Source organism: Neoarius graeffei, chromosome 1 (genome assembly GCF_027579695.1).
Source record: "Neoarius graeffei isolate fNeoGra1 chromosome 1, fNeoGra1.pri, whole genome shotgun sequence".
NCBI lineage: Eukaryota > Metazoa > Chordata > Actinopteri > Siluriformes > Ariidae > Neoarius > Neoarius graeffei.
In genome coordinates this window covers 74261954-74274453 of record NC_083569.1, presented here as the reverse complement: position 1 = coordinate 74274453, position 12500 = coordinate 74261954, and the positions used below count along the sequence as shown (strand labels likewise).

Here is a 12500-nt window from a genome sequence, read left to right as displayed (position 1 = left end):
AAACCGGAGCACCCGGAGGAAACCCACGCGGACACGGGGAGAACATGCAAACTCCACACAGAAAGGCCCTCGCCGGCCACGGGGCTCGAACCCGGACCTTCTTGCTGTGAGGTGACAGCGCTAACCACTACACCACCGTGCCGCCTGTTAATGAGTTATAAATTGGAATTGTAAGTTAATCATTGCGTGATAGAAATAAACACTTCTGGGTGGTAACAGGCTGGTAAAATATATACATGATCAGATTTCACTGTGCACTACTTTATTGAAAAAAGGTCATCGTTATTATATTTCACTCATTTATGCTTAGTTTGAGACATATTACTCTTCCTCAGATCTTTGTACCTTTCCCAGGTTATTCTGACCTGATACTTTGTTTTTAAATTTCTTTGCTCTCTCACCCTTTCTGTCTCTCTGTCTCAGGTATGTCATTCTCAGCAGCAGTTTGCTCGTCGTGAAGAGGGTGTTCAGCTGCCATTACCATGCTTTGAAGGACATCAGGGGCCGGAGATCATCAGGAAACTGCTGAAAATTGAAGAAATGTTTGACAAGAATCTGCAGACCCTGTACTCTGAGTGTGAGGGCATTTTTGAGTTCAAAAACACCACCTGGCATAAATCCTGCAACAGGTAAGGGGGGGGGGGGTGCGTGTGTGTGAAATCAACTGTTTTCTTTTCCTTATATGTACACAATATGGGCAAATGGATGTTTACACCTGGCAGCCATATTTGGATTCTTCCCCAAAATATTGCCAGAAAGTTGGAAGCACACACTTGTCTACAATGTCTTGATATAATGTAGCATTAAGATTTCTCTTCACTGGAACTACAGTGATGCTTGAAAGTTTGTGAACCCTTTAGAATTTTCTCTATTTCTGCATAAATATGACCTAAAACACCATCAGATTTTCACACAAGTCCTAAAAGTAGATAAAGAGAACCCAGTTAAACAAATGAGACCAAAATATTATACTTGCTCATTTATTTATTGAGGAAAATGATCCAATATTACATATCTGTGAGTGGCAAAAGTACAGTGCTGAGCGTAAATGAGTACACCCCCTTTGAAAAGTAACATTTTAAACAATATCTCAATGAACACAAACAATTTCCAAAATGTTGACAAGACAAAGTTTAATATAACATCTGTTTAACTTATAACGGGAAAGTAAGGTTAATAATATAACTTAGATTACACATTTTTCAGTTTTACTCAAATTAGGGTACAAAAACTACTACATCTAGTACTTTGTATGGCCTCCATGATTTTTAATGACAGCACCAAGTCTTCTAGGCATGGAATGAACAAGTTGGCGACATTTTGCAACATCAATCTTTTTCCGTTCTTCAACAACGACCTCTTTTAGTGACTGGATGCTGGATGGAGAGTGATGCTCAACTTGTCTCTTCAGAATTCCCCAAAGAAAATAATTTCTTTACACCACAAAGGTGAAGGCTACAAGAAGATCAGCAAAGCTTTACTTATCAGTCAGAATACTGTAGCAAAAGTGGTACAAACATTTAAGAAAGATGGAACTGCAACCATCTCACAGAGACGTCCAGGTTGTCCACAGAAGTTAACACCTCGACAGGAGCATCTTCTGATGAGAAGGGTTGAAGAAAATCGGCATGCAAGTTCACTGCAGTTATCTAAAGAAGTAGAAAGCCAAACTGGGGTGACTATTTCCCGTGACACAATACGGCGTACGCTGCAGAGGAATGGCATGCATGGATACCGTCCACGAAAGAAGCCTCTCCTAAAGCCCAGGCACAAAAAAGCCCGCCTAGAGTTTGCCAGGGCCCATGCTGACAAAGATGAAGACTACTGGGGCTCTATACTCTGGAGTGATGAGACCAAGGTAAATGTTTTTGGAACTGATGGCTTCAAAACTGTATGGCGTCGCAAAGGTGAGGAATACAAAGAAAAATGCATGGTGCCTACAGTGAAACATGGTGGTGGCAGTGTCCTTATGTGGGGCTGCATGAGTGCTGCTGGTGTCAGGGAGCTGCATTTCATTGACGGCATCATGAATTCACAGGCGTATTGCTCTATACTGAAAGAGAAGATGCTACCATCACTCCGTGCCCTTGGTCGTCGTGCACTTTTCCAACATGACTAAACACACATCTAAGGCCTCTGCTGGATTTCTGAAGAAGAACAGGGTGAAAGTGATTCAGTGGCCAAGTATGTCTCCTGATCTGAACCCAATCGAACACCTCTGGGGAATTCTGAAGAGACAAGTTGAGCATCACTCTCCATCCAGCATCCAGTCACTAAAAGAGGTCATTGTTGAAGAATGGAAAAAGATCGATGTTGCAAAATGTCGCCAACTTGTTCATTCCATGCCTAGAAGACTCGGTGCTGTCATTAAAAATCATGGAGGCCATACAAAGTACTAGCTGTAGTAGTTTTTGTTGTGGGGTGTACTCGTTTTTGCACCACCCTAATTTGAGTAAAACTGAAAAATGTGTAATCTAAGTTATATTATTAACCTTACTTTCACGTTATAAGTTAAACAGATGTTATATTAAACTTTGTCTTGTCAACATTTTGGAAATTGTTTGTGTTCATTGAGATATTGTTTAAAATGTTACTTTTCAAAGGGGGTGCACTCATTTACGCTCAGCACTGTATGTGAACCTTTGCTTTCAGTATCTGGTGTGACCCCCTTGTGCAGCAATAACTGCAACTAAACGTTTCCGGTAACTGTTGATCAGTCCTGCACACCGGCTTGGAGGAATTTTAGCCCGTTCCTCCGTACAGAACAGCTTCAACTCTGGGATGTTGGTGGGTTTCCTCACATGAACTGCTCGCTTCAGGTCCTTCCACAACATTTCGATTGGATTAAGGTCAGGACTTTGACTTGGCCATTCCAAAACATTAACTTTATTCTTCTTTAACCATTCTTTGGTAGAACGACTTGTGTGCTTAGGGTCGTTGTCTTGCTGCATGACCCACCTTCTCTTGAGATTCAGTTCATGGACAGATGTCCTGACATTTTCCTTTAGAATTCGCTGGTATAATGCAGAATGCATTGTTCCATTGATGATGGCAAGCCGTCCTGGCCCAGATGCAGCAAAACATTGATTGATTGAGTTTATTTGCAACAAAGAGATAGACAAACTAAAAATTTACAAGTGCATAATGCATAAAAACAACAAAAATACAAATGAAAATTAATAGAATGTCATTGATATTTTAAAATATAGTTGCAGGATAAAAACGCAATAAAGAGAAAACAGTCTCTTATAAACAGGCCCAAACCATGATACTACCACCACAGATGGGATCAGGTTCTTATGCTGGAATGCAGTGTTTTCCTTTCTCCAAACATAACGCTTCTCACTTAAACCAAAAAGTTCTATTTTGGTCTCCTCCATCCACAAAACATTTTTCCAATAGCCTTCTGGCTTGTCCCTGTGATCTTTAGCAAACTGCAGAGGAGCAGCAATGTTCTTTTTGGGGAGCAGTGGCTTTCTCCTTGCAACCCTGCCATGCACACCACTGTTGTTCAGTGTTCTCCTGATGGTGGACTCATGAACATTAACATTAGCCAATGTGAGAGAGGCCTTCAGTTGCTTAGAAGTTACCCTGGGGTCCTTTGTGACCTCGCTGACTATTACACGCCTTGCTCTTGGAGTGATCTTTGTTGGTCGACCACTCCTGGGGAGGGTAACAATGGTCTTGAATTTCCTCCATTTGTACACAGTCTGTCTGACTGTGGATTGGTGGAGTCCAAACTCTTTAGTTGGATGGTTTTGTAACCTTTTCCAGCCTGATGAGCATCAACAACGCTTTTCCTGAGGTCCTCAGAAATCTCCTTTGTTCGTGCCATGATACACTTCCACAAACATGTGTTGTGAAGATCAGACTTTGATAGATCCCTGTTCTTTAAATAAAACAGGGTGCCCACTCACACCTGATTGTCATCCCATTGATTGAAAACACCTGACTCTAATTTCACCTTCAAATTAACTGCTAATCCTAGAGGTTCACATACTTTTGCCACTCACAGATATGTAATATTGGATTATTTTCCTCAATAAATAAATGACCAAGTATAATATTTTTGTCTCATTTGTTTAACTGGGTTCTCTTTATCTACTTTTAGGACTTGTGTGAAAATCTGATGATGTTTTGGGTCATATTTATGCAGAAATAGAGAAAATTCTAAAGGGTTCACAAACTTTCAAGCGCCACTGCAAGAGGCCCAAATCTGTACCAGCAAGACAGTGCCCTGTGTACAAAGCAAGCTCTCTGAACATATGGTTTGCCGAGGTTGGAGTGGAAGAACACAATTGGCCTGATCTCAACCCCACTGAACACCATTGGGATGAACTGGAACGCCGACTGTGCACCAGAACTTGTTGCCCAACATGACAATGGTGGCAGTGGTGGCTCAGTGGTTGTTGGGGTTCAAGCCTCAGCACCACCAAGCTGCTCCTGTTTTGCCCTTGAGCAAGACCCTTAACCCTATCTGCTCCATACCATGGCTGACCCTGCACTCTGACTGTCATGTACAGTACCAGTCAAAGTTTGGACACACATTCTAATTCTGTTTTTTTCTTTATTTTGATTAAAACCGTTCTTGTATTAAAGTAATGATGGCTGTCCTTTCTCTTTACTTAGTTGAGCAGTTCTTGACATAATATGTACTACTACAGTTGTCGAATAGGACTATTTACTGTTTGACGGTCTCAAATGCAATAAGACGGAAAGAAATTCCAATCATTAACTTTTGACAAGGGCGGTGGTGTAGTGGTTAGCGCTGTCGCCTCACAGCAAGAAGGTCCGGGTTCGAGCCCCGTGGCCGGCGAGGGCCTTTCTGTGTGGAGTTTGCATGTTCTCCCTGTGTCCGCGTGGGTTTTCTCCGGGTGCTCCGGTTTCCCCCACAGTCCAAAGACATGCAGGTTAGGTTAACTGGTGGCTCTAAATTGACCGTAGGTGTGAATGTGAGTGTGAATGGTTGTCTGTGTCTATGTGTCAGCCCTGTGATGACCTGGCGACTTGTCCAGGGTGTACCCCGCCTTTCGCCCGTAGTCAGCTGGGATAGGCTCCAGCTCGCCTGCGACCCTGTAGAACAGGATAAAGCGGCTACAGATAATGAGATGAGATGAGATGAACTTTTGACAAGGTGACTTACCTCATGAAGCTGGTTAAGATAATGCCAAAAGTGTGGACTCTTACACAAAGACAGTATGAAAGACTTGAGTCAGTATACACTCAGTTTCTTCGATGTATGATCCGGGGCAGAATGTCAAGAAAGTCATCACGCAAAGAAATAAAGGAAGCAAGAAAGAGATCAAAAACTAATAACGAGAAGAGTGGTGCTGGTATCAACTGGGCATGGAAGTTCAACACACAGAAGATTTTTGACAATATGTAAAGCAGAGAAAATATCTGAGTGTATCAGGAAAAGAAATGTCAACTGGGTTGCTCATGTGAAATGAAACATTAACAAAACGTCTGATGTTTGTGGATGAAAGGTATACAAAGACCAGATACCATCACAGAACGGTTCTGGAAAATGTAATCAAAATTCAAGAAGATTTGGGGAGAACGACAGAAATGTGTTTCAAAGAAAGCTTATCTAAAAGTCAAACTAACGGTCAAACTCTTGTAACAAGTTTGTGCTGTAAGTTCCAAAAGGAATAAAAGGTCAAGAAATATGTACGTATGTGTATAAAGCAGCCATCAAAGTAAACGGTGGCTACTTTGAAGAATCTAAAATATGAAGCGTTTTTAAGACTTTTTATCCCTCGCTGGCCGAAAAGCCGGAAGGGGGATTATGCCGTGGTGATGTCCGTCCGTCCCAAGAAGGGTACTCACCTTCTGAAATCAACTCCTCTCACAATTTTTGGAGGAATTTCATGAAACTTAACAGGATTCTTTGTTGTATGCCAGTAGTACACATATTGTAATTTTGTTCAGTTCAGTCACATTTTACTAGAGTTCTGGCCCTTGATTACCAAACTTGTCCTTTGATAATTTCATGAGGGTGTGCTTGTCTTCTGAAATGAACTCCTCTCACAATTCTCGGAAGAATTTCACGGAACTTAGCGAAAGGCGTTGTTATATGTTGGTAATACGCATATTGCAATTTAGTTCAATTCAGTTGAATTTTTTCAGAGTCCGGGCCCTTGATTACCAAACTAGTACTTTGACAATTTCATGAAAGTGCATTCAACTTCTGAAATCAACTCCTCTCGTAATATTTGCAGGAATTTTCCAAAACTTTGCGAAAGGCTTTGCTGTAGGTCGGTAATGTGCATATTACAATTCCGTTCAGGGGCGGCACAGTGGTGTAGTGGTTAGCGCTGTCGCCTCACAGCAAGAAGGTCCGGGTTCGAGCCCCGTGGCCGGCGAGGGCCTTTCTGTGCGGAGTTTGCATGTTCTCCCCGTGTCCGCGTGGGTTTCCTCCGGGTGCTCCGGTTTCCCCCACAGTCCAAAGACATGCAGGTTAGGTTAACTGGTGACTCTAAATTGAGCGTAGGTGTGAATGTGAGTGTGAATGGTTGTCTGTGTCTATGTGTCAGCCCTGTGATGACCTGGCGACTTGTCCAGGGTGTACCCCGCCTTTCGCCCGTAGTCAGCTGGGATAGGCTCCAGCTTGCCTGCGACCCTGTAGAACAGGATAAAGCGGCTAGAGATAATGAGATAATGAGATGAGATGAGACAATTCCGTTCAATTCGGTCACATTTCACCAGAGTTATGGCCCTTGATTACCAAACTTGTACTTTGACAGTTTCATGAGGGTGTACGGTATATCGCATAGATATAGTTGCCAGCGGGGGATATTGTGCTCTCAGAGCATTCTTGTTGTCTGCCACATAATTCCATAGATGTTCCATGTGTTATTTCATCGTTTTGATGTCTTCAGTATTGCTCTACAATGTAGAAAATAGTCACAATACAGAAAAACCTATGAATGAGTAGGGGTGTACAAACTTTTCACTGGTACTGTATGTGAGACAAATAAAGGATTACTTCTCTTCTTTCTTCAGTATCAGTTCCCAACCTCTTGTGACTGAATGAGCACAAATCCCCACACCCAGGGTCTAAAATCTAGTGGGAAACATTCCCAGAATAGTGGTGGTTATTATAACATCAATGGGGGAACAACTTAATATTAATGCCCATGGTTTTGGAATAGGATGGTCAGGTGTCCACATACATTTGGCCATATAGCATTAGCGTAGATCAGTATAAGCCTTTTGTATACATGATATAAAGATGAATTCAAGATGCACACACTGGGCACCCTCGCTTAAAATGTCTGTTTCTGTGAATAACTGTTCATCAAAAGGCATAAAGGTGACAACGATACGTTTCTTTTTCAGCATTTTATGCAAGATTTGTATATTATTTTTGCTTCATACAATTTTTGAGTGAAAAAAGAAAAGGAACACCATGCGAAAGTTTGGGTACCCCAATGCATTTGAGTTCTCAGGTAACTTTTACCAAGGTTCCAGGCCTTAATTAGTTTATTGAGCTGTGGCTTGTTCGCATTCATTGTTCGGAAAGGTCAGGATATGCAAATTTCAAAACTGTATAAATTTTCTGATTCCTCAAACTTGTCCCTAAAATCAACAGCCATGGGCTCCTCTAAGCAACTCCCTAGCATTCTGAAAAATAAAATAATTGATGCTCACAAAGCAGGAGAAGGCTACAAGAACGTAGCAAAGTGTTTTCAGGTAGCCGTTTCCTCAGTCCTCATGTATTTAAGAAATGGCAGTTAACAGGAATGGTGGGAGGTCAAGGTGAGGTCTGGAAGTCCAAGAAAACTGTCTGAAAGAACTGCTCGTTGGATTGTTAGAAAGGCAAATAGAACCCCCTGTCTGACTGCAAAAGACCTTCGGGAAGATTTAGCAGACCCTGGAGTGGTGGTGCACTGTTCTACTGTGCAGCGACACCTGAACAAATATGACCTTCATGGGAGGGTCAGGAGAAGAAAACCTTTCCTGCATCTTTGCCACAAAATTTAGCGTCTGAAGTTTGCAAATGAACATCGAAATAAGCCTGATGCATTTTGGAAACAAGTCCTATGGACTGATGAAGTCAAAATAGAACTTTGTGGCCACAATGTGCAAAGGTACGTTTGGAGAAAAAAGGGTGCCGAATTCCAGGAAAAGAACACCTCTCCAACTCTGAAGCATGGGCTTGGATCGATCATGCTTTGGGCTTGCTTTGCAACCAGTGGCAAAGGGAACATTTCATTGGTAGAGGATTTGAATAAATACCAGCAAATTCTGGAATCAAACATCACACCATCTGGAAAAAAAAAAGTTGAAGTTAAAAAGAGGACGGGTCCTACAACAAGATAATGATCTGAAACACCTCAAAATCTACAATGGAACACATCAAGAGGCGCAAGCTGGAGGTTTTGCCATGGCCCTTGCCGACCCCCGACTGAAACGTCGTTGAATATCTGTGGATAGATCTCAGAAGAACAGTGCATGCAAGATGGCCCATGAATCTTGCAGAATTAGAAGCTTTTTGTAAGGATGCATGGGTGAAAATCCCCCAAATAAAAATTGAAGAAGAAGAAGAAGAACTTTATTCATCACACGTACACTTGTGAAATTCTTCTGTGCATTTAACCCATCTGAAGTAGTGAACACACACATGCACACACACATGAGCAATGAGCACACACACATACCCAGAGCAGTGGGCAGCCATGCTAACAGCACCCAGGGAGCAGTTGGGAGTTCGGTGCCTCGCTCAAGGGCACCTCAGCCCAAAGCCGTCCCATATTAGCCTAACCTCATGTCTTTGGACTGTGGGGGAAACCGGAGCACCCGGAGGAAACCCACGCAGACACGGGGAGAACATGCAAACTCCACACAGAAAGGCCCTCGTCGGCCACGGGGCTCGAACCCGGACCTTCTTGCTATGAGGTGACAGTGCTAACCCCTACACCACCATGCCGCCCAAAGACTCTTAGCTGGCTAAAAGAAGCGTTTATAAGCTGTGATACTTGCCAAAGGGGGTGTTACTGACCATATTGGGTGCCCGAAATTTTGCCTTGGGCCCTTTTTCCTTTTTCTTTTTCTTTGTGGTATTTTGTACCTGTAAATGATGGAAATGAAAATGTAATCTTGCTGAACATATTAAAGAAACATGTCGTCTTTACGGGCGGCACGGTGGTGTAGTGGTTAGCGCTGTCGCCTCACAGCAAGAAGGTCCGGGTTCGAGCCCCGTGGCCGGCGAGGGCCTTTCTGTGCGGAGTTTGCATGTTCTCCCCGTGTCCGCGTGGGTTTCCTCCGGGTGCTCCGGTTTCCCCCACAGTCCAAAGACATGCAGGTTAGGTTAACTGGTGACTCTAAATTGACTGTAGGTGTGAATGTGAGTGTGAATGGTTGTCTGTGTCTATGTGTCAGCCCTGTGATGACCTGGTGACTTGTCCAGGGTGTACCCCGCCTTTCGCCCGTAGTCAGCTGGGATAGGCTCCAGCTTGCCTGCGACCCTGTAGAACAGGATAAAGCGGCTAGAGATGATGAGATGAGATGTCATCTTTACCTTTATGCCTTTTGGTGATCAGTTCATCTTCCGCTTGTGTTTGTGTCCATGGACAGTACATAAGGGTAGATGTAGATATAGCAGTTAGTAGGGCTGTAACGATATGCGTATCGAAATCGCGATACGCAGAGCCACGATCCGTATCGCGATACAAGAAGGCAGAATCGCGGTACACCCTTTCAAACTTCTCCTCAGCCCAAAAACAGAGGCGCTTCCAAACTTCAATTTATGAATACTTTACTTTTTATTTAAATTACATTTTAAACTTACTTAAATTACTTTTATTTTTTTATATCTATTAGTAAGTCGTTTTTTTGCCGACCTGCGACAATCTTCTGCGAGTCACGCAACGTCCACACTCGCCACTGGCAGAGCATTCATTTCTTTTAAGCGGTCGCCATTCTGGTTGCGACGCGGGGAGCGAATCTGTAAACAAGCAGCTCATTGGCTGGCTAGGTGTGCCACAAGCCAATCACAATCACTTGACCGGAAAGGCATGCAGTGTTGCCAGATTGGGCAGGTTTAGGTGCTTTTTGGCTGGTTTTGAACATATTTTGGGGTGGAAAACGTTAGCAATATCTGGCAACACTGAAGGCATGTCTGCTTGGGCGGAAGCCTTCTGCGGCAGTTACATTTTGACACGCGAGCAATGTTTCACCATAAAAATTCCGTAATTTCCATCTGTTTTCCGCGATCACAGAAAATCATTGGCCCTATGAGAGTGAGACAGTGAGAGAGCCACCCCCCCCAAAAAAAAAATCTTAACGGATTTACACGATTTGGAAAAATGACTTTTTCAGAACCGAAAAAAACAGAGCTTCCGGCTCAACAGTATTATTTTGAGAAATAAAACAGTCTTTGGATATACATTTGTTCATTTTTGCATACATATTACTCATTCTCTGCAGTGGTCTGAATTATTTGTTATTAAATAGTTAATGTAAGTAAGTAAATGTTAATAAGTCAAATTTACTACTTTAAAAAAGCATTTTAAAAAAAATCGTGGGTGTATCGAATCGTGGGTCAAAAATCGCGATACGAATCGAATCGTGAGTTGGGTCTATCGTTACAGCCCTAGTAGTTAGTGTCTCTGGCTGGTTGTGCATTGTGGGTAAAAGTGCCCTTATTGGAATTCATAACTCGCCTCCTCATCTGAATACCATCATGAAAAATGGACAGGGTGTGTGAGTGAGGTGCGTATTTACTTAGTGCATCATACCATGTGTGTGAGGACCCAAGTCTGCCATCGGCCTCCAGAGACTGCGCAGCACCCAGTTAACCCCAGGGCCCTGTCGAACCTTAGGAAAGCATTCGGCATGTGTTTGTGCTGATGGACAGTATGATGGATCGGGGTCAAGAGAGGTTGTAGGGCTGGGATGTTGTTGCCAAGACAAACAGCTGTGTTCTTGCCTGGGGCAGGTGTTACACGGTGGAGCAGCATACTGAGTGCAAGTAAAACAATACCAATCTGTGTCACGATTGTGTACATGTGGAGAAAGGCATGTGCGACAGTTTCTGGCCTTTAATTACTGCTCTGAAATGGGAATTTATTTATCGTACATACTGAGCATTTCTGCATGCCTCATTTTGTCTTTACAGTGCTCCGTTGTGTACATGCTAATTTCTTTTGTATCTCTCTTTGAACGGATAGCACAAATTGCCTGCCTCCGTGTGCTTCTCTCGATTTGTTTCTCATCCCGAAAACGTGTGTGTCTGTTTAAAGATTTCGGGCAGCATTGAAGGAACTCGAATTGATGACGCAGAACTTGATCAACACAGCTTTTTCGACGGTTAAGACAGTGGAACACGGAGTCCAACTGCTCAGCCTCTTCCATCACTTTTCTGCACGAGAGGTATCACTTCCTGGCTTTTTCTGTTCTACACATACGTACACACCTGTCTTCATATTCATACACATTTAACTTGTATATCAGAGAAATGTACTGTGCAGGTTGGACTTGGAGTGACACCTGGTTAAATCTCATGAACTAGTACATAACTTCATAAAAAATAACAAACGCTTTCATGCTACAGTTATTGCTTTGTCCTGGTCAACCCAGAAATCGTGTGTGCTGCTGCTGCTGTCAAATGAGGATGAACAGAACGGTTACACAGAAAAAAAAAATCATGAATGAAATCAAAGAGATTTGCTGTACAGAATATTTAAGTTATTCCACGAAATTGAGTCGTACACGAGCTGATAGTTATAAGCAATGTGGGAAGAGATTGAATGGAATAACTGTTCGTTTTATTCTATCCACATTCCCTGGATTTCGAGAAACAGAGCATTTTTATTTTTATTTTTTGCAAATTCGATAAATAAAACCTTTATACAAAACGTCCGACAAAATCATTTCTGCTTAGAATGTAAACAAACCAGTGAAATGACGGGAGCAATTTGTGAAAAATGCGATAATAATAATTCTTGAAAAATTAAAAAAGATACCTTCTTTCCATCAAATACTTTTATTCCATATTTTGTTGCTTTTTTGTGGTTTTGTTTTCGAGTAGAGTTTTTATTTCGTCCTCGGTTGGTTCAGCAACACGCTCTGCCATTTTGTTTTTCTCTACTCACGGTATATGAGCTGATAGCCTAGTAGTAGAGTAGCCAATCAGAGCGCGTGATTGCTCATATCCAGTGAATGTGGATAGAATAAATATATGTTATTTCCCAGCTGGGAGGTCTGTATGGTGAAATACCGTGACCGAGGTCTTGAAAGTACTGAGTGAGGCCCTCTGGGCCGAGGTCAGTATTCAAGGCCGAGGTCACGGTATTTCACCATATGGACCGACCTTAAGCTGGTAAATAATATTAATTTTTTTCTTTACCAAATTCTAACAGAAAACGAGAGCGCCCGAAAGGGAAACCCGAGCCGAGCCGCCATTTTGAATCCTCATTCACGGCTGTAATGCAAATGGCTTCCTCCTTGGTATACAAGTGCACTTCCATGGCAGGAAAAAAACTACATTTTGCCAC

General features: G+C 42.6%; 1 protein-coding gene across 1 annotated transcript in view; it reads left to right on the top strand.

Annotated features, from left to right (window-relative positions):
• Positions 1-12500, top strand: part of dnah2 (dynein, axonemal, heavy chain 2) — a 432951-nt gene that overhangs the window by 92544 nt on the left and 327907 nt on the right. The window contains exons 11-12 of the mRNA XM_060919614.1: positions 424-629; positions 11247-11376. Coding sequence (XP_060775597.1) covers positions 424-629; positions 11247-11376 — 336 coding nt within the window. The remainder of the gene's footprint in view (positions 1-423; positions 630-11246; positions 11377-12500) is intronic.